Source organism: Acinonyx jubatus, chromosome D4, assembly GCF_027475565.1.
Source record: "Acinonyx jubatus isolate Ajub_Pintada_27869175 chromosome D4, VMU_Ajub_asm_v1.0, whole genome shotgun sequence".
NCBI classification, from domain to species: Eukaryota; Metazoa; Chordata; class Mammalia; order Carnivora; family Felidae; genus Acinonyx; species Acinonyx jubatus.
The window spans coordinates 20999437-21022625 of record NC_069391.1 but is presented as its reverse complement, the minus strand read 5'-3'; the positions used below and the strand labels follow the sequence as shown (position 1 = coordinate 21022625).

General features: G+C 39.3%; 1 protein-coding gene and 1 non-coding gene across 7 annotated transcripts in view; one reads left to right on the top strand and one right to left on the bottom strand.

Annotated features, from left to right (window-relative positions):
* Positions 1-4413: 4413 nt before the first annotated feature.
* Positions 4414-23189, bottom strand: part of ZFP37 (ZFP37 zinc finger protein) — a 45508-nt gene continuing 26732 nt past the window's right edge. For 3 of the 6 annotated variants that reach the window (XM_027034853.2, XM_027034854.2, XM_027034855.2), the window contains 5 exons: positions 23006-23088; positions 22773-22817; positions 16875-17025; positions 7714-7803; positions 4414-5950 (listed from right to left, as the gene is read on the bottom strand). In XM_027034853.2, coding sequence (XP_026890654.1) covers positions 4701-5950; positions 7714-7803; positions 16875-17025; positions 22773-22817; positions 23006-23065 — 1596 coding nt within the window. In that variant the 5' untranslated portion in view covers positions 23066-23088 and the 3' untranslated portion in view covers positions 4414-4700. Of the gene's footprint in view, positions 5951-7713; positions 7804-16874; positions 17026-22134; positions 22161-22772; positions 22818-23005; positions 23091-23189 lie in introns of those variants that run through there. The other 3 variants (XM_027034859.2, XM_027034856.2, XM_053204778.1) reach the window with 3 other exon arrangements.
* Positions 9743-9849, top strand: LOC113592915 (U6 spliceosomal RNA). The gene has a single exon (XR_003412918.2). It is a non-coding gene; the product is annotated as a U6 spliceosomal RNA (small nuclear RNA).

The window sequence follows — 23189 nt, the reverse complement described above, 5'->3', positions numbered from 1 at the left end:
TGTCATGAAATTTTAAAAAGTCAAGAAATAAAGTTGACTGTATTTTTATATTTTTAATGGGTTAGAAAACACACAAAAGTGTAAAACAGAGATGGAAGTGCAAGAGCCAAAATAATTTGGAAAATTAACAGTATTTGGGGTTTCATTTGTTCATATCTTCATAAGGAAGCTTGACTAATTAATTTTACACATTTCTTCTTTTCTAGTAAAACATTTGACACTATAAATTTTACTCCAAGCTCTGGTTTAGTGGCATTTCCAATACTTTGATATATTTTATTTTCATTTCAATATCATTTAACGTTTTTTAATCTTCTCTTGTGACTCATCTCTACTTAGGCTAACAAATGGAAATTTGATTTTCTCCACCTTTTCAGAAAAAAACCCATGGTGTGCTCCCTCCCATCCTAACCATACCCACTCACACACTTGCATAATACCATTTTGATCTGTTATACTCTAAGAATGTCTAAAATACGGGAGATTCGACTGTGAAGTGTGCAACTGTGACAACATTTTGAAGTTGAAATAAACATAGTATCTAAGCATTGGGGTGACCATCAGCATACATAGCTTCAAGTAAATCTCAACAGCAGGCATGTAAACATTGCAATTCTTTAATTTGCAAACCATTTTAAACCATATTTTCAGCATTACTAGAGTAGTTCCATTTGTTTAATTTTTTTTTTTTTGAGAGAGAGAGAGCTCAAGTGGCAGAGAGGGGCAAAGGGAGAATGAGAGAGAATCTTAAGGGGGCTCTGCATGGAGCCTAATGTGGGTCCCGATCCTACAACTCCAGATCATGACCTGAGCCAAAATCAAGAATCAGACACTTAACCAACTGAGCCACCCAGGTGCTCCCATTTGTTTCAACTTTTAACTCTGCCTGGAAACTCTGAAATATCTGTGAGTTTATGTACAGTATAATGTTTCAGAGTCCCTGGGTATGAATCGTGGTGTCCTGTGTAATCCCTTAAATTCCAGTTGTTGAAGACACTAGTACCTAATTCATAGTGCCCAAAAAATACCTATTAGTAATACTACTGAAGTAGAAAGGAGGCAGTATGAAGTATCCATTTAACGAGAATACAATAGGCTCAGATGTCAAAATACAGGAGGAAAGTTAAAAAAAAACACTGTAAATTTCCTACCTATTTTATGCTCATGGTGATGGTAGCTATGTAAAGGAAACCATTAAATAGAAGACAAGACATTGAAAATAGAGATACTGAATCTTCTAAGGATCTGAGACTTGAAATGCCTATAGAAGGGGCACAAGCTTTCTTCTTGCTTAAGTCATATACAGAATTAATGGGATGATAGTGAGGAGGGATAAGGGCTAGAAAAACAATGAATTCTAATGAATGAAGGGTCTCTGAAAATACTACATAGTTCCATATGAGGCCTAACAGGCAAGCTGGATCTGAGAGAAGATCTGAGAGAGAGGAATTCCATAAATTATTGGCATAACTGCATAAGTGGCATTATCATATAGTTTCCAAGATGCAAACATTGAAGGGCAAGATACATGTGAATATTTTCGTTCCTGGTATTTGTTTAGAAAATTAATTTCATACATTTACATCCCAACTCAGTATTTATCTTCAATATTCTTTTTTAAAATTATTTATTTATTTATTTATTTATTTATTTATTTAATTTTTGAAGGAGAAAGAGAGAGCATGAGTGGGGGAGGAGCAGAGAGAGAGAGAGAGACAGAATTAGAAGCAGGCTCCAGGCTCTGAGCTGTCAGCACAGAGCCTGATGCAGGGCTTGAACTCACAAACTGTGAAGATCATGACCTGAGCCGAAATTGGACACTCAACCAACTGAACCACCCAGGCACCCCTGGTATTTATCTTCAAAAGTGACTAATAAAAAATGACTAATAAAGAATTACATGACTGCAATTCACTTATTAGTTTAAAACCATTATTGCAAAGTTAAAATCTACAGTAAAAATCATTATTATTGACACTTCCTATTTTAAAATATTACTTTTAATTTAAAATCTAAGAAAAAATATTTGATAAAAATTTAGGATCAGGGAGCCTGGGTGGCTTAGTTGGTTAGGTATCCGACTCTTGATTTCAGCTCAGGTCATGATATCAGTCATGAGATGGAGCCTCACATCAGGCTCTGTGTTGGCTGTGGAGCCTGCTTCAGATTCTCCTTCTCCTCTGCTCCTACCCAGCTTCCACATATGTTCTCTCTCTCTCTCTCTCTCTCCCTCTCTCTCTGACAAAACAAAACAAAAACTTAGGATCAAGCTCAGTATCAGCTTCACCTTCATTTTAAGGAAAGGCTGAAAGGTTTTTGATATGAACCTGTCTTTTCATAATATTACTTGACAACAATATATACAACTTATATGAAGTTATTGTTCTTTAAAAGGAAAGAATGCCAGGGTGCCTGGGTGGCTCAGCTGGTTGAGCGTCCTACTTCGGCTCAGGTCATGATCTCATGGTTTGTGAGCTCAAGCCCTGCATCGGGCTCACTGCTCTCAGTGCAGAGCCTGCTTCATATCTTCTGTCCCCTTCTGTCTCTGCCCCTTCCCCATGTGTGCTTTATCTCTCAAAGATAAATAAAACACTTAAAAAAATAAAATAAAATAATAAAAACTAAAAGGAAAGGATGCCTTGGACAACAGAATTTCTAAGAAAAGTTATTTGTGATAAAATGACAACTCAACCAAACAAAGACTTAATTTGCAAACAAACTATAAAATAATAGTATTATTTCTATGTTCAGGCTGGTCACAAGAAAACGTATAGGGCAGCAAAATAGATACCCTTCAAAATGTATCTCCAAGAGCTTCTACATATAAGAAACTACAATTTAATAGTCCCTTCAAAATGCATGTTTCTTGGAGCAACTGGGTGGCTCAGTCAGTTAAGTGTCTAACTCTTGATTTCAACTTAGGTCATGATCTCAAGGTTTGTGGGTTTGAGCCCCGTGTCAAGCTCTGTACCATCAGTGCAGAGCCTGCTTGGGATTCTCTCTCTGCCCCTCCCCTGCTTGCTCTCTATCTCTTTCTGTCAAAATAAATAAACAGTTTTTAAAATGCATGTTTCTTGTTAATTTATTTAGCACAATGTAGGGACAGGATACAGAATACCATATTATGTCAAGTTCATTTAAATTCTGTCAAGGTGAAGTGACATGACACCAACTCCTCCATGTCTCCAGTGGGACAGAATTGTGTGGAGGCTAAGAGGTTGATCTGAATCCCAACCTTCCACTTATTAGCCACATGGGTTTAGCCAGGTCAAGAAACTTCTCTAGACTTGCCTCACCTATAAAATGGTGATAATCTCAGTTTCATGTATTTGCTGAAAGGATTAAATGAGAAAGTACATGTAAAATTACTTAGCAGAAAGTGTGGTAGAAATATCCAATCTAGAAGGATTTTAAAAAATTCACTTCTGATAATCACAAGGATATAAAGATCTCAAGATATGCATAAGAGTACGCATGTGAATACCATGAGCTGAAAAAGGGCTATGAACAGGAATTCCTTTGTGTAGAACGATTTTTGTCATATGTTGAGTATGCCAACATTGTCTACATCCACTACTTGCTTTGTCTGTTGTTTGATGTATTTCTTACTTCTGAATGCTTTACATCAAGCAGTATTTTCAAAAGTATAAAAGTATCAGAGACACCAAACTTTTGATGTCTTTATAAATACACTGATTTCGTCTTCTCGTAATTCTATACACATCAAGAAAGAGTGGGGGGAAGAGCTAGTTGTAACTTAGTTACAATGTATCCTTTTACATTTTTTAAGATGTGGGGAAAATGGTGACATTTAGTGTGGAAAGTAAAGCAGGCATGAATATCCATAGCCACTTCCAAATGACAGATAATTTGGGTTATGAACGCCATTCCTACATGATTTGTAGGTTAATCACATATAGTTGTCACTTCGTTGTCCTGATTAATCAATTTGAAGGTGGCCCTTCAACAATACAGGTTTGAACTATGAGGGTCCTTGGATTTTTTTTTATAAATACAGTACAATACTATAAATGTATTTTCTCTTCCTTATGACTTTTTAAAAAGATTTTTAAATAATCTCTACATCTAATGTGGGACTCGAACTCACAACCCCAAGATTAAGAGTCGCATGCTCCACTGACTGAGCCCCATAGATACCCCCTTATGACTTTCTTAATATCATTTTCTTTTTTATAGCTTACTTAATTGTAAGAATACAATATATAATACATATAATATAAAAACGTGTTAATCAATGATTATGTTACCAGTAAGGCTTCCAGTCAATAGTAGGAGGCTATTTATTAGTTAAGTTTTTGGAGAGTTAAGTTACACATGAATTTTCAAGTGCATAGGGCAATGGTGCCCCTAACCCATGTTGCTCAAATGCCAACTATACTCACTCATTTAAAAAATTTGTACTACACAGTGAACAAGTCAATCACATGTGGTTGAGATTTTTCTATCATACTTAAAAAAAACTTTTAGTATTAGGCCTGAACCAAGATGTCCAATGTAATTTTTTTTTGGAAACATGATTTCTCAAAGTTGCTTCTTGGTATTTATTTTTGGTGCTTAATAGTTTGGGAGCTATTGTTGAAGGCTTCTCAAGTTTAGTACATTCATAGAATTTTTAGGCTTAATGAATTCTATGATGTGTGATGAAACTTTGATCACTGAATCAAAGTTTTCTCATTCCATTAAAAGGATTTGTGTTCAATATGAATTCTCTGATGAACAATGAGAGTAGATTTCTTGCTGAAAGCTTTTCTACAATTACTACATTCATAGGGTTTTTCTCCAGTATGTATTCTATGATGCACAGTGAGGTGTGACTTCTTACTAAAGGCTTTTCCACACTCAATGCATTCATATGGCTTCATCCCAGTATGGATTCTTTGATGCACAATGAGTTGTGATTTCTGGATAAAAGCTTTTCTGCATTCACTGCATTCATAGGGTTTCTCCCCAGTATGAATTCTCTGATGTTCAATGAACTGTGAGCTCCGGATGAAGGCTTTCCCACAATCATTGCATTGATACCTTTTGTCCCCAGTGTGAGTTCTCTGATGTACAATGAGATCTGACTTTTGAATGAAGGCTTTTTTACATTCATTACACTCAAAGGGTTTCTCCCCAGTGTGAATTCTGTGATGTACACTTAGTTCTGACTTCCTGTTGAAGGCTTTTCCACATTCATTACATCCATGGGGTTTCTCCCCAGTATGAATTCTCTGATGTACAGTGAGCTGTGACTGCCAGATGAAGGCTTTCCCACAGTCACTACATTCATATGGTTTCTCCCCAGTATGAGCTCTTTGATGAACACTAAGTGTTGATTTCTTGATGAAAGCTTTCCCACATTCATTGCATTCATATGGTTTGTCCCCTGTGTGAATCCTCTGATGAATAATGAGGTTTGACTTCTGGATGAATGCTTTCCCACATTCATTACATTCATAGGGTTTCTCTCCTGTATGAGTTCTCTGATGTACAGTGAGTTGTGACTTCTGAATAAAGGCTTTTTCACATTCATTACATTTGTATGGTTTCTCTCCAGTATGAATTCTCTGATGTACAATAAGTCCTGACTTCCCACTGAAGGCTTTCCCACACTGAACACATTTATATAATTTCTCACTGGTTAGAATTTTCGGCTGTGCAAAAAGGTGTGGCTTTTGCATGAAGGCTCTGTTGTGTTCACTAGATGTTCTGTTCAGATGAGTTCCTTTCCCCAGTGCACTGTTACATTCACAATCTATCTCCTCAGTCAGGGGCTTATTGTTAATGAATGCAACTTGGTTCAAAAAATTGTCCTGGTTTTCCTGGTGATTTATCTCATCTTCAAGTTTCCAGTCTTCAAAGGTTGAGTATACAATCATGTTATGGAGTACCACTTCTTCAGAAATGCTCTTCTGTGTTGTTAATTCTTTCATTCCAGTTTCAAAGTCTGAAAAAAGCCCAAGTGTAAGTGAGCTTACTTCACTCCTGAGCTTTGAAGAATACAAAACACAAAAATAAAAAATAACATTCTTTGTTTTAATAGAAATAGATAGAAATCTGATAAGAGTACAGTCAGTTTTGAAATAAAGGTAAGCTTAAAATTCAAAGATAGAAGAATAAACAGGCATAAAAAAAAAGTTAGCAAGATGCAATGGAAAAAGAAGAGTTGATGAACTCAGTGTCACAGTCCCACATGGCACCAGCCCCAATGCACCACAAGGCTCAGTGAAGAACAGAGGCAGATCCAAAAATCATTTCAGGAAAGACAAAGGAAGGATGCTAGCAAAGGGGACTGAGAATGAGCGGAAGTGACCAGCAGAAAAATTAAATCCACACTAAACATAAAAACAGTTATAAGTATTTTATAAGTAACCAAGCATATTAGAGCACAACTACAGGGTAGGGATTTCCACATATATGCATCTTAAAGAGGCAGATGACATAAAAATGCATGGAATAGGACAGGGTCTATTTAAAGGGGGTGGTTCTGAGGTAGAAAAACAGACAGTTTCAGAGGGAGAAAGAAGGCAAAAAACAAGGAAGACATACCTGCTCATAACTGGGTGGTGGTAATGAGGAAAGAAAGAAAAGGAAAATATGGGTCCTGGAAGACAACAAAAACCCCAAAACCAGAAAAGCCAAAACTTTTCCAACCCCAAAATAAAAGAAGGAGGGGAAAATACCTACTATACTAACAGAAAAGAACTCCATAAAATTTAGAAATCTTACCAAAACACTGTGATGTAATAAAATGAACAGAATAAAGTACAGTCCATAGAGAACTACTACAGAAAATCAGGAAATAAATTTGTGCAGATATCGAGAGGAAACTGTCCCTGCAAAACTCAAAAATAACTAGCCATGAACCAGAAGAAAATATTGTCTGAACTCCAAACAGAATATATTCAAACAAGCATCTGAGGACCTGGAAAACCACTATGAAGCAGAACTTATTTAAAAAAACAAAGAAGCAAACAAACAAAAAATGGAGAGATGAAAAAGAATTGGTTAAACTCAGGGGGAAAATGAAAGATTAAATTACAAGGTGTGGGTAGGGAGGTAAGAAGAATTTAATAAGAAGCACTGAAAAAAGATAGGAAAACAACCAAGATAATAAAAATGACATAATCAAGTGAAAATGGTCACAAAGAAAGTAGAAAAAGAAGACTGACAAAGGAAGAATATTTATATTACTGGAGTATCTGAAAATTGAAAAAACACAAAACAGGACGTTATAATATCAAGACATATGACACTAAATGGAAGATGAATAAAACAAGGTAATTAAAAAGGATATGAATATCATTTGGTAAGTTACTTTGATAGAGGGCATATCTAAGTCTGGGTAAATATGTAACAGGAAGAGTATAAGCCCATTTTGGAAGAATAGGGTGCTGTAGATGTTAGCCAAAGAGAGGTTAACTAATTAAGAATGTCCTAAATGATATGGGCATAAATAAGACACAAAGAACAGATAAGGGGGTTACCTCTCTCTCTAAAAGTTAAGCAAAGAAAATGGATTGCGTGGGTGTTTGATATGTAGAAGTGTTACTTAGGTATTTGACTATCTCACACCAACAGTCTTCTGCCATTTTGAGACCTCTATGGCCTTAAAAGAATGATTTCCTAAAAAATATTTCAAAGATAAATGTCTCACTAATCAATACTAATCTTACATCCCTGTTTCCCATATACCAGGTTCTCACTTACCTGGATAGGCCCAATTTGAGATTTCTCCCCCCTCCATCCATGGTTCTCCTTGCTTCAATAAGACTACATCTGACTTCAGATACTGATACCCTATTTATGGGAAAGGATATAGAACTTGGGCATTAGTGGACATCCAACCATCCTAGAACTCAAGCCCACTACATATGCACTAGAATAGCCAAAATTAAAAAGACTAACATTACCAGGGGTGTCTGGATTGCTTAGTCAATTAAACGTCTGACTCTTGATTTTGGCTCAGGTCACGATCTCACAGTTACCTGAGTTCTCGAGCCTGGCATCAGGCTCTATGTTGACCGTGTGGAGCCTGCTTGGAATTCTCCTTCTCTCTGCCCCTACCCTGCTTGCGCTCTGTCTCGTTCAAAATAAATAAACTTAAAAAAAATGCCAACATTACCAAATGTTGATGGAGCTGCCATAATGCTAGTAGGAAATAAACTGATATAACCTCTATGGAAAACTGCCTGGTGGTATCATCTAAAGCTAAATATACATGTGCCATGATTCAGAAACTCCACTCCTGTATATATACCCAATAGAAATAGAATGTTTATTTCCACTAGAAGGTGTATATAAGAATGTCCATACAGCTTTATTCAATGGCCCAAATCTGAAACAAGCCAGATGACTACCAACAGTAGAATGGATACATTGATGAATTACTCTAAACTCACTGAATGGAGTATGATGAAACAGTAAGGAGAAACAAGCTACTGTCAATTGCAACAACATGGATGAATTTCACAGATACTATGTTAAACAAAGATACCAGGGGCGCCTGGGTGGCTCAGTCGTTAAGCATCCAACTTCAGCTCAGGTCATGATCTCACAGTCTGTATGTTCAAGCCCCGCATCAGGCTCTGTGCTGACAGCTCAGAGCCTGGAACCTGCTTCAGATTCTGTGTCTCCCTCTCTCTCTGCCTCCCGCCACTGGTGCATGCTCTCTCTTTCTCTCTCTCAAAAACAAATAAAAAATAAACATTAAAACATTTAGAAAAAAAGAAAGATGCCAGACAATAAAAACTTATATACTGTGTGGTTACACTTAGATGAAGTTCAAGAACAGACAAAACTAATCTATGGTGATAAAAGCCACAAGTTGTTATCACAAGTTGAGGAGATAAATGGCAAGGGGTCCATGGGAGCTTGCTAGGGTGCCTGAAATGTTTTATACATTGATCTGGGCAGTGGTTAAATAACACAGGGAAAAAAATGCATCAATCTGTACATTTAAGATTCGGGCTATTTACTATATATGTTCTGTCAACTAATCTTATAAAAACTAGGAACATAGGCACAGCCCATCATCTTTAACCTCCAAAGAATGAGCAGGATGCATCACCCATTTTCTTTTCATCCAAGTCCACTGGAATATTTGGTACTCAAAATTAATATTCTTTAGACCTTTATAGCTTGAAATGAAGCTTATTAAATATTCAGAGACCCAGCAGTTTTCAGTAAATAAGAAAGGAAAGGCAGCCAATTGGGTACTCTGGTGGTTTTAATATGTTCATAAGTTCTTTGGCACTCTTCCCTTGAAGAGATTCTCTCCTCCCCTTAAACATGGGCTGGACTTAGTAACTCATTTCTAATAAACACAAGAAGGTGGAGGTGATGGTATGTGATTTCAGAGACCTGGTCATAAAAGGCACTGTGACTTCCTCCTGGCTTTCTCTCAGCTCACTCTATCTGGGGGAAGTTTGCCATGTCATAAAAACGGGTGCACATGGTGAGAAATTGAGATCTCTTGCCAATGGACAGCAAGGAACTAAAGGCTCCTGTCAACAGCCATGTGAGTGAGTTATCTCAGAAACTGGATTCTACAGGGGCACCCTGGTGGCTCCATTGGTTGAGCATTTGACTTTAGCTCAGGTCATGATCTTGCAGTTTGCAAGTTTGAGCCCCACATCAGGCTCACTGCTGTCAGTGTGAGCCTGATGTCCCCCTCTCTCTGTCCCCTTTTCTATGCCCCTGCCTCACTTGCACTCTCCTTTAAAAATAAACAAACATAGTGCTCGCTTCAGTAGCACATATACTAAAATTGGAATGATACAGAGAAGATTAGCGTGGCCCCTGCACAAGGATGACACGCAAATTCGTGAGGCATTCCATAAAAAAATAATAATAAAAAAAAATAAACAAACATAGTAGAAAGGGGAAGATGGCGGCGTTGGAGGATGCTGAGCTCACCTCATCCTGCTGATCACTTAGATTCCACTCATATCTGCCTAAATAACCCAGAAAACAGCCATAAGACTAGCAGAATGGACTCTCTGGAGCCAAGTGTAGACAAGAGGCCCACAGAAGAGGGTAGGAAGGGCGGAGAGGCGGTGCATGCTACATGGACTGGGGGGGGGGGGGGGGGAGCCGGGCGGTGGAAGGGCAGCCTGCCCAGCAAGGCAGAGCCCCCGAGTCTGACTTGCAAAAGTGGAGGGGCCAGACTGTGTGAGTTCTGACAGCCAGCGGGACTTAACATCAGGAATGTTATAAGTCAACAGCTCTGCTCGGAGAGTGGGAGGGCGAGAGGACACTGCTGTTGAGCCCTGGAAGACAGAGCTCAGCTTAGCAGGGAACAAAGGCGCTGGCCAGTGCCATCTCCCTCTCCCATCCCCCAGCCGATATCCCAAAGGGAACCAGTTCCCGTCACTGAACTTACTTGCACTGCAAACACCCAATGCTGTGCTTCTGTGGATCCATCCCTCCAATGGGTCTGCCTTCCTCCTGGTGCTGCAGGGCCCCTGCCACAGGGGACCACCAATGGCAAAGTGAGCTAAGCCTACCCCTCCTGCCCCTGTGCACTTTGCAGATCCACCCCGGCTAATATGCCAGATCCCATCAAAGCAGCACCACAAGCCTGGCATTGTGAAAGTAGCCCAGACAGGGGCCACACCACTCCACAGTGAACCTGCCCCTGGGAGAGGGGAAGATAAGGTACACACCAGTCTGACTGTGGCCCCAGCAGTGGGCTGGGGACAGACATCAGGTCTGACTGCGGCCCCACCCACCAACACAAGTTACTCCAGACAGCACAGGGGAAGTGCCCTGCAGTTCTGTGCCACCTCAGGGACTATCCAAAATGAGGAAACAGAAGAATTCTCCTCAAAAGAAACTCCAGGAAGTAGCGACAGCTAATGAATTGATCAAAAACAATTTAAGCAATATAACGGACCATGAATTTAGAATAATAGTCATAATATTAATTGCTGGGCCTGAAAAAAGTATACAGGACAGCAGAGAATCTATTGCTACAGAGATCAAGGGACTAAGAAATAGTCATGAGGAGCTAAAAAATGCTATAAATAAGGTGCAAAATAAAATGGAGGCGACCACAGCTCGCCAGAGACAGCCTCTGAAGAGGCAGAGGAGAGAATAGGTGAACTAGAAGATAAAATTATGGAAAAAGAGGAAGCTGAGAAAAAGAGAGATAAAAAAATCCAGGAGTATGAGGGAAGAATTAGAGAACTAAGTGATGCAATCAAATGGAACAATATCCGTATAATAGGAATTCCAAAAGAGGAAGAGTGAGAGAAAGAGGCTGAAGGTGTACTTGAACAAATCATAGCTGATAACCACCCTGATCTGGGGAAGGAAAAAGGCACTGAAATCCAAGAGGCACAGAGAACTCCCTTCAGACGTCACTTGAATCGATCTTCTGTACGACATATCATAATGAAACTGGCAAAATACAAGGATAAAGAGAAAATTCTGAAAGCAGTAAGGGATAAACGTGCCCTAACATATAAAGGGAGACCGATAAGAATAGTGGCAGACTTATCTACTGAAACTTGGCAGGCCAGAAAGGAATGGCAGGAGATCTTCAATGTGATGAACAGAAAAAATATGCAGCCGAGAATTCTTTATCCAGCAAGTCTGTCATTTAGAATAGAAGGAGAGATAAAGGTCTTCCCAAACAAACAAAAACGGAAGGAATTCATCACCACTAAACCAGCCCTATAAGAGATCCTAAGGGGGATTCTGTGAGTGAAATGTTGCAAGGACCACAGAGTACCAGAGACATCACTACAAGCATGATACCTACAGACATCACAGTGACTCTAAACCCGTATCTTTCAAAAATAACATTTAATGTAAATGGACTAAATGCTGCAACCAAAAGACATAGGGTATCAGAATGGATACAAAAAACAAGACCCTCCTATTTGCTGTCTGCAAGAGACTCATTTTAGACCTGAGGACACCTTCAGATTGAAAGTGAGGGGATGGAGAACTATCTATCATGCTACTGGAAGTCAAAAGAAAGCTGGAGTAGCCATACTTACATCAGACAAACTAGACTTTAAATTAAAGGCTGTAACAAGAGATGAAGAAGGGCATTATATAATAACTACAGGGTCTATCCATCAAGAAGAACTAACAATTATAAATGTCTATGCACCGAATACAGAAGACCCCAAATATATAAAACAATCACAAACATAAGCAACCTTATTGATAAGAATGTGGTAATTGCAGGGGACTTTAATACTCCACTTACAACAATGGATAGATCATCTAGATACAGGATCACTAAAGAAACAAGGGCCCTGAATGATACATTGGATCAGATGGACTTGACAGATATATTTAGAACTCTGCATCCCAAAGCAACAGAATATACTTTCTTCTCGAGTGCACATGGAACATTCTCCAAGATAGATCACATACTGTGTCACAGAACAGCCCTTAATAAGTATAAAAGAATTGAGATCATACCATGCATACTTTCAGACCACAATGCTATGAAACTTGAAATCAACCACAGGAAAAAGTCTGGAAAACCTCCAAAAGCATGGAAGTTAAAGAACACCCTACTAAAGAATGAATGGGTCAACCAGTCAATTGGAGAAGAAATTAAAAAATATATGGAAACAAATGAAAATGAAAATACAACAATCCAAACGCTTTGGGATGCAGCGAAGGCAGTCCTGAGAGGAAAATACATTGCCATCCAGGCCTATCTCAGGAAACTATTTGTATTTGTATCCCAAATACAAAATCTAACAGCACACCTAAAGGAAGTAGAAGCAGGACAGCAAAGACACCCCAAACCCAGCAGAAGAAGAGAAATAATAAAGATCAGAGCAGAAATAAACAATATAGAATTTTAAAAAATTGTAGAGCAGATCAATGAAACCAAGAGTTGGTTTTTTTGAAAAAATAAACAAAATTTACAAACCTCTAGCCAGCCTTCTCAAAAAAAAAAGGGGGAGATGACTCAAATAGATAAAATCATGAATGAAAATGGAATTATTACAACCAATCCCTCAGAAACACAAGCGATTATCAGGGAATACTATGAAAAACTATATGCCAACAAACTGGACAACCTGGAAGAAATGGACAAATTCCTAAGCACCCACACACTTCCAAAACTCAAACAGGAGGAAATAGAAAACTTGAACAGACCCATAACCAGCAAAGAAATTGAATCAAAAATCTCCCAACAAATAAGAGTCCAGGACCAGATGGCTTCCCAGGGGAGATCCACCAGACATTTAAAGCAGAGATAATACCTATCCTTCTCAAGCTGTTCCAAAAAATAGAAAGGGAAGGAAAACTTCCAGACTCATTCTATGAAGCCAGTATTACTTTGATCCTAAACCAGACAGAGACCCAGCAAAAAAAGAGAACCACAGGCCAATATCCCTGATGAATATGGATGCAAAAATTCTCAATAAGATACTAACAAATCGAATTCAACAGCATATAAAAAGAACTATTCACCATGATCAAATGGGATTCATTCCTGGGATGCAGGGCTGCTTCAACATTCACAAATCAATCAATGTGATACATCCCATTAATAAAAGAAAAGATAAGAGCCATATGATCTTGTCAATCGATGCAGAAAAAGCATTTGACAAAATTCGGCATCCTTTCTTAATAAAAACCCTTGAGAAAGTCGGGATAAAACGAACATACTTAAACATCATAAAAGCCATTTATGAAAAGCCCACCATCGCCAATGGGGAAAAACTGAGAGTTTTCCACCTGAGATCAGGAACACGACAGGGATGTTCACTCTCACCGCTGTTGTTTAACAGTGTTGGAAGTGCTAGTATCAGCAATCAGACAAGAAAAGGAAATCAAGGCATCAAAATTGGCAAAGAAAGTCAAGCTTTCACTTTTGCAGATGACATGATCTTATACATGCAAAACCTGATAGACTCCACCAAAAGTCTCCTAGAACTGATACATGAATTCAGCAAAGTCGCAGGATACAAAATCAATGTACAGAAATCAGCTGCATTCTTATACACTAATAATGAAGCAACAGAAAGACAAATACAGAAACGGATCCCATTCACAATTGCACCAAGAAGCATAAAATACCTAGGAATAAACCTAACCAAAGATGTAAAAGATCTGTATGCTGAAAACTACAGAAAGCTTATGAAGGAAATTGAAAAAGATATAAAGAAATGGAAAAATATTCCATGCTCATAGATTGGAAGAATAAATATTGTTAAAATGTCAATACTACCCAAAGCAATCTACATACATTCAATGCAATCCCAATCAAAATTGCAGCAGCATTCTTCTCGAAGCTAGAACAAGCAATCCTAAAATTTGTATGGAACCACAAAAGACCCCGAATAGCCAAAGTGGTAGTGAAGAAGACCAAAGCGGGAGGCATCACAATCCCAGACTTTAGCCTCTACTACAAAGCTGTAATCATCAAGACAGCATGGTATTGGCACAAAAACAGACACATAGACCAATGGAATAGAATAGAAACCCCAGAACTAGACCCACAAACGTATGGCCAACTCATCTTTGACAAAGCAGGAAAGAACATCCAATGGAAAAAAGACAGTCTCTTTAACAAATGGTGCTAGGAGAACTGGACAGCAACATGCAGAAGATTGAAACTAGACCACTTTCTCACATCATTCACAAAAATAAACTCAAAATGGATAAAGGACCTGAATGTGAGACAGGAAACCATCAAAACTCTAGAGCAGAAAAGCAGGAAAAGACCTCTCTGACCTCAGCCGCAGCAATTTCTTATGTGACACATCCCCAAAGGCAAGGGAATTAAAAGCAAAAATGAACTATTGGGACCTCATGAAGACAAAAAGCTTCTGCACTGAAAAGGAAACAATCAACAAAACTAAAGGCAACCAACGGAATGGGAAAAGATATTTGCAAATGACATATCAGACAAAGGGCTAGTATCCAAAATCTATAAAGAGCTCACCAAACTCCACACCTGAAAAACAAACAATCCAGTGAAGAAATGGGCAGAAAACGTGAATAGACACTTCTCTAAAGAAGACATCCGGATGGCCAACAGGCACATGAAAAGATGCTCAACGTCGCTCCTCGTCAGGGAAATACAAATCAAAACCACACTCAGATATCACCTCACGCCAGTCAGAGTGGCCAAAATGAACAAATCAGGAGACTATAGACGCTGGAGAGATTGTGGAGAAATGGGAACCCTCTTGCACTGTTGGTGGGAATGCAAACTGGTGCAGCCGCTCTGGAAAAGTGTGGAGGTTCCTCAGAAAATTAAAAATAGACCTACCCTATGACCCAGCAGTAGCACTGCTAGGAATTTACCCAAGGGATACAGGAGTGCTGATGCGTAGGGGCAATTGTACCCCCAATGTTTATAGCAGCACTTTGAATAATAGCCAAATTATGGAAAGAGCCTAAATGTCCATCAACTGATGAATGGATAAAGAAATTGTGGTTTATATACACAATGGAGTACTACGTGGCAATGAGAAAGAATGAAATATGGCCCTTTGTAGCAACGTGGATGGAACTGGAGAGTGTTATGCTAAGTGAAATAAGTCATACAGAGAAAGACAGATACCGTATGTTTTCACTCTTATGTGGATCCTGAGAAACTTAACAGAAGACCATGAGGGAGGGGAAGGCATAAAAAAAAAAAAAAGGTTAGAGAGGGAGGGAGCCAAAACATAAGAGACTCTTGAAAACTGAGAACAAACTGAGAGTTGATGGGGGGTGGAAGGGAGGGAGGGTGGGTGATGGGCATTGAGGAGGGCACCTGTTGGGATGAGCACTGGATGTTATATGGAAACCAATTTGACAATAAATTTCATATTTAAAAAAATAAATAAACATAAACAATTTTTAATTAAAAATAAATAAATTGCAACTTCTTAAAAAAAAAAGTACAGAAAAGAAATGGATCCTACTCTGTCAGTCAAGCCTTCAGATGACTGCAGTCCCTGCTAATATCTGATTACAACCATAGGGGACCACATGCCAGAACCACCCAGCTAAGCCCTTCCAAATTCCTGACCTACAGAAATTGTTAGTAAAGATTGTTCGTTTTAAGCTACTAAATTTTGAAGTGATTGTTACATAGCAATAGGTAATTAGTTCCTAGTACCCTCTGAGTGATGTCCTTACCTGTGAGGAATAAGCTTAGGAATTCCCTGAGCCTGTACTGATGAGCTAACAAGGCATAAAGAATTACAAAGCCATGGGATAATCACACCCAAGCTTGGGTAAACAAGATTAGGCCCCCAGAATAAAACGGGGCGGGGGGGGGGGGCAAATGCCTCCAGAATAGAAAGGGGGGCAAAAACCCCCTATACAAAGGTATATGAGGTAAGCAAGATTAGGTATTCAGGGAAAAAGCACCCCCAATTTAGTACTATGGCAGAAAGCTGCTTTCACAGAAAGGACCAAATTAGGTAAACAGGTAAATAGGGCTATAGACTGCTGTGCTGCAGGTGATGCTGCCCAGAAGGGAGCTGATTAACAAAAGAAAGGTGCCTTGTTAACCCTGAGGTGCTCTATCTGTCTTATCCCCTGGGCTAGCTAGGATAAACAGACACAGCGCCTCCTGTCTGCTGTTAACAACCATCTGCCCATCTGCCTGGCACCAGGATTTTGTTTTATATTGAGCCAAACCCCCAAACACCGTATATCTTCAAAACCCCCTTTCCCTCATGCCCATGAGTTAATGTTCACAGATTCATTGTCTCTTCATGCATGCCCATCACATTTGTAAGCCTCTGATCTTAATACATATGGAGCAAGGTCCCTTATTTGGGGCTCTTGTCTTTTCCCGGACATTAGCCATCTCTCATATTTTAATCCTGTCTCTGCTTTCTTGCTGGCCAAGAAAGAACTTTAGACTCAGAGTCTATGACACTTACCCACTGAGACAAGGTTGCTATAGTTCTCCAGCATCACATCCCTGTACAGGTTTCTTTGAGCAGAATCCAGCTGCTGCCACTCCTCCCAAGTGAAGTCCACAGTCACATCCTTGAATGACACAAATCTCTGTACAGGACGTTCCTGTTCAATCTAAAGTGAAAAACGCTAGGTGATGTGTAAAGCATGTACCAGGAGTCACTGCTGTTTTAATCATGCAGAGTCCATCTTAATAAATTAAAGATGTTTATACTATGAGGCCAGTTTTACTATGTGGGAGAAGCAGAACACCTATTAGGAAACCTTTGCTATGGAGAATCATTCATCCTCTCTTTCCATCAATAAGCACTTATTAGGCAACCACACAGCCAGCATTATTTGGTGCTCAGAATACTAGTATGAACAAAAGACAGGAAGTTTACAGACTAGTAGATGGAGGCAAACAAGTAAATATATAAAAGCTACAGGGTGTTAAATAAGTTATAATACAAATAGGAAAGAAAGAATGATTCTATTTTGGGAGGTTGAGTTGGGCTTTGTAGAAGATGTAGTTAGGCAAAATGAATAATGAAAAATGTAAAAATAATTTTAAAAAAGTAAAGATAAAATAACTTTTTTGAAATGTAAAAAATGAACGGCGTAAACTCCAGTAAGATATGGAAGAGGAAGAAAGATCATTCTAGATGGAGAAAGGAGTATGAAAAAAGCTATGGCGACATGAAAAAGAACATGGCAAACTCAAGGAATTTTAAGTACTTCAGAATAATGCTCTCAGAAATCATTTATTCATATGCTGCTTTCACAATTTTTACATATCTGCATGTCACTTGCACTATTACTGACTTAAGAGTTTCAATTCAACTTTTTGACTTAAATTCATGATTTTAAAAGGAAACCACTATAGGGAAAACCAGTATCAGTTCATAAAATGAAGACAACAAAAATCTGTAAAACAAGTATATACTGATGAAATGCCATACATGGGATTTGCTTTAAAATGCTCTAGAGAACAGGGGTGCCTGGGTGGCTCAGTCAGCTAAGCACCCGACTTTGGCTCAGGTCATGATCTCATGGCTCATGAGTTGGAGCCTCATGTCAGGCTCTGTGCTGACAGCTCAGAGCCTGGAGCCTGCTTCGGATTCTGTGTCTCCCCCCTCTCCAATTATATGAAATATCTAGAATAAGCAAACTCACAGAGCCAGAAGTAGTTTTGAGGTGACCGAGGGCTGTGGGGGTAAGGTAGACAAGCGAGTTATCGCTCAATGGGTACAGAGTTTCTGTTTGGAGTGATGAAAAAGTTTTGGAAATAGTGGTGATGGATTCACACATTGTGAACATAATTAATACTACTGAATTGCACACTTAAAAATGATTAACATGGCAAATTTTATGTTATATGGATTTTACCATAAAAATTCTATTGGTCCAGATTAACTTTGAGATAGCCTATTATAATAGATCTTGTAGATCTGGCCAAGTGGCAATAATGACTAGGCAATTAGATTTCAGTGGGATGACGGTGGCTCAGATAAAAACCATGAGGCATGGAATTCAAGCTGAGAAAAGCGAGAAGTAAGAAGTAGGGAGTGGGGTGTAAAGGACACTGAAAAAGTGGAGGATCAATGGATCAGAGCTTTGGATGGAAGTGGAGAATTACTGGAGTCAAGGTACTACCATAAGCAAACCAGAAACAGAAATAATGGCCAGAATGAAATGCTTGGAGGTACAGTTATTGGTGATTATATATCTAGAATAGGACTATGGAAGATGGTTGAGATGGGATAGAGGAAAACGATGTCCGGAAATGAGGAGATACGCTGGTACTGGAAGCAGAAGGAGTTAAAGGTCCCCAGAAAAAGACAAGACAGAGCTTCTGTGAGAAGTCATTTTAGGCCCCCAACTGTTTTCTCTCGATCTACGCCCTCTGGGTTCTACTTGCCTGTGCACATTTCTTGCAGACTTTCCTAAGGTTAGAATTAAATGCAAAAACCTCAGTAGTTAAGGATTTTAAGGGAACAAAGGGAATGCAGAAAACTAACAGTCTCTACCAGGCTAGGAAACAGCCTAACCGTAAATCAATGGTAAAACTCCCAGTGCTGTTTCAAAAGTAAGCAAGGTCCTGAATTTCTTACCCAAGGTAAGGAACCCAAGACCCCATCCAGTTTTTACTGGCTCTCAGAGCTTGCCCACAGCCCCTTACCCTTGTCTGACTTCTCCACTATAATGCTAAAGTGTCTGCCCTAAAAGAAGCACAAGCTTCCTCAAGGTTAACATATGATGCATGCATAGGCATGTTTTCTAAGTATGCCTCTACAAACTTCTGCCTGCCTTTACATGCAATGGCAAAGCTCCACTTTCTGAATATTCATCCTAAACCCTAAATAAAAAGAGCCCACACACCCCTGCTCAGGGTGTCACAGCTTTGGAAGTTATTCCCTGGGATCTCCTTATTTACTGCAAATAAAAGTTTCCTTTGTGCAATAACTCTACCTGGTGTAGTTTCTATCTCTGACTCACCAAGGAGCAAACTCATGTTAGTTCGGTTACAGTACCAAAAGTACGGTGATAATGTGATTTATAATAAGAAATTTACATTTGGTCTTTGTAGTTCCTAGCATAGAGCTCCTAAAACCCTTGGAGGGGTGCCTGGGTGGCTACGTCGGTGGTTAAGCATCCAACTTCGGCTAACCATGGTCTCATGGTTCGTGGGTTCGAGCCCCGAGTCAGGATCTGTGCGGACAGCTCAGAGCCTGGAGCCTTCTTTGGATTCTGTGTCTCCCTCTCTCTCAAAAATAAACATAAAAAAAATTAAAACCCTTGGAATTTCCTGTGTTGAAAGCGATAAAGTTCTCTTATTATATTAATGAGATGGCTTGCGGGGGGGGGGGGGAGGGGGACGATGGGGGGGCACCTAAGGAGAGGGTGGCTGGTCACCAGGGGAGCCAACCAAGAATAGAGAATTGAAACTTCCAGTCCTACTCCTGATTTTTGGAGAGGGAGGTGGAGTTGGGAGGTTCAATGGATCACCAATGGCCAATGATTTAATCAATCATGCCCACGTAATAAAGCCTCCACAAAGACCCAAGTGGAGAGAATTCAGAGAACCTCCAAGTTCATGAACCAGAATGCTTCCACATGCCAGGTGCCAGGTGCCAGGCCTTGAACTCCATTCTCCTTTGTTCAGGACTCTGTCTTATATGTTTTCATCTGACTGTTGATTTGTATCCTTTAACATCCTTTGTAATAAACTGGCAATCTAGTGGGTAAATTGGTTTTCTGAGTCCTCATTATGAGCCATTCTAGCAAATTAATAAAACCAAAGGAGGAAGTTGTGGGAACCTCTGATTATAGCTAGTAAGTCAGAAGCAGAGGTAACAACTTAAGACTAGTGACCGTGTAATGGAACCTGGTCTGGATCACCCAGCAGAAGAACCAAATGGCACTCAGAGATCTTGGAAGGCAGGAGGTTTATTTCACACCAACACGCTACAGGAGATCACTCTCCAGAGGTCTGAGCCCTGAGTGAACAGGGGGGACAATTTATAGTCTGTTACTTCCACATTCCGCATTAGTACTAATCTGGTGCATGTGTGCGGCAAGCAGAGTAGGAAGAAGAACCTGGAAGGGGAGTCTTTGGTCGGGGACTGGAATTTTTCTATCAGTCCTGTCGGCCATCTTGTAACAGATTTTTCTCTACCGATCAGAATCTGAAGTGAAGGGCAGTCTTGTGGGAGCCCTTGACCTATAGTATCTGATACTACCTCTAGGTGGGTAGTGATGAGGGAGCATGCGGCAAGCTGGAGGCAAAATACAGGCTGGCACACCATCCCTCCCACCCAGTGGAATATGTGTGATATTCTTGGACACTGCTAGCTCCCAAGAACAAAGGAAAGGGGTTTAAGTGCTTGCCATGGTAATGTGGGAAACTAAGGCAAATGAAAAATTCCCTTACTGCCTCTAGCCCACTGACAAGTCCTTGAGATTAGCAGAGTGACCTCCCTCTAGAAGCTCAGCTGCCTCAAGGATGACCCTTTGCTGGGGGCAAAAGAGAACATTAGCTTAACATTATCCCAACCTTGAGGATCCTGTAAATCTACTTCCTTTATCTCAACTGCCCCAAGATATATGCTGGCAATCATACTCCAAGCTTATGGCCCCCTGATATATATCGGAAGGTTCTCATGACTGTGGTTTTATTAAACAGTAATAAATGGCACTTCCCTAGCAACAGCTAGCCCCTCAAGGTCCTGGAACCTTGCTTCCAAAATTCCTTAGAGACTTGCTCTACCCTGATCCTCTCCCAACCTGAGGGCATATAATGAGTTACCCATCATGACCCCAGTGCAGCTCTTTCTACCCACAGGCCCTGTTCCCATGCTTTGATAAGATCACCTTTTTACACCAAAGACATCTTCCAGAATTCTTTCTTGGCCGTTGGCTCCAGACCACCCCACCATCACCCCCAAACTTCATCAGGTAGTGTCAAAATTGAGCTGAATTGTAGGACAGCCAGCTGGTGTCAGAAGATTGCTCGGTGGTATAGGAAAGAACCCCCACACATTAGAATTGGGTGCAGAAGTACAGGTACATAACCCAGTAGTCCCCAGGCTTTTAAAATCAGACACTGGATACTGTGATACAATAAGAAATATATATATTTTGGTCTTCATCCCTGGCTCCTAGTCAGAATTCCTAAAACTTTGTAATTTCCTAAGCAATAAAGGTGTGATAAGCATCTTTTGTTCTAGTATTTGGTCTTTGACTCTGGTTCTTGACACAGGGCTCCTAAAATCCTCGGAATTTCTTGGGTGATAGGAGTGTCTTTTGTTCTAATGAGGTGACTCTTGATATTTTTCAGTTAAAAAACAAGCACGTACATCAATAATACATACCTTTTTCAAAAAAAAAACCCATAAATTATATACAAACACTTCAACACTGAGATATTATGACATTAAGAATATATGTACGTAATTCTCTTTTCTCCCCATACCCCAGTGCATCATCTTGCCCATCTTCTAGGAATGGATGCTCCCCACTTTGAAGACGACTATACTCACTCCAACTGTGTGCTACATGGTGGGTATAACCAATGGAACATTATAGATAAAAATTCAATAATATATGCCTTCAAATAAAAACATTTAAAACCATATGACAATCATAACCATTAAGATGTTTGCTAGCAGTGTTTAGCTGAGCAATAAACCAACAGAAACGAGCAAATTCACTTGATTTCCACTATCCACGAGGCATACTCACTTGATATACACTTTGAGGGTCTCAACCTATTGCATTTTAAAGGAAAAATATTTGATTATTTATTGGTTAAAAACTGCAAATTAAAATTGATACTATTATGATCTTTAATAATGTTAATTCCTTGGACCAATTTTACAACCTTTAATTTGTGGATCAAGGTAAATTTTTTGGCAGCTATGTACTTGGGCCCCATGATTTTACTGCCTTCAAATTGGATTATGCATTGTTATTATGCCCTATTGTTATTTTGAGCGACGGTTTAAGAAATAGCTATGGAGAAGCCTCCTACAGAATTTATCAAGGGTTGGTTAAGTGTTAAGGATACTGCCTACTATATCATATGTATGCAGACCCATCAAGAGAATAACTTTAAACCTAAATGACAAAAATGCTTTCATTCCCTCAAGAAAATATCATAATGTGTAATGTAAATCATATCTTTGCAGATGATATGCTCAACTTTAATGAACTATGAAAAACTATGAACTTGTATCACTATATTTCGCATTTCCTTGGTCTAGAACTTCTGTTTTATTTTCCCTGATTTCTAATTACATTTTTTCATTTAATTGAATTAATTCTTTTAAACTGCCTCAAATACAATGGAAAACAAAATGGGGTATAAATAACTCACTTACCTGAGACTTGGTCATTTTCTGTTGCTCTTCAGAAGGCACAGATATCTGTAAAGACAGAGCTGGGATGAGCAGGGAGGGGATAAAAAGAAGACCACCTTAAGAGTCTGGGCCTGCCCTGTGAATTCCTGCCCCTTTCAAAAGTGTCTTTCAGAGAGACCACAAAAGATTATGCTGTGATAACATCAACTTATTAACTTACAGTTCTGAAAAGGTCAGGTCATGGTATGTTTTACCTTTGTGAATGTGTATTCCTTTATACATTTAAAAAGTTTCTCCTCCTCCTTTGGCCCCATAAATCTATAATTAGATATTTATCCTAAAAAAAAAAAAAGCAAGGACACACATAAAGATATATATGCAAGGATACTCATCACAATGCTGCTTTATCACTACCTAGATGTTCAACAATAGGGACTG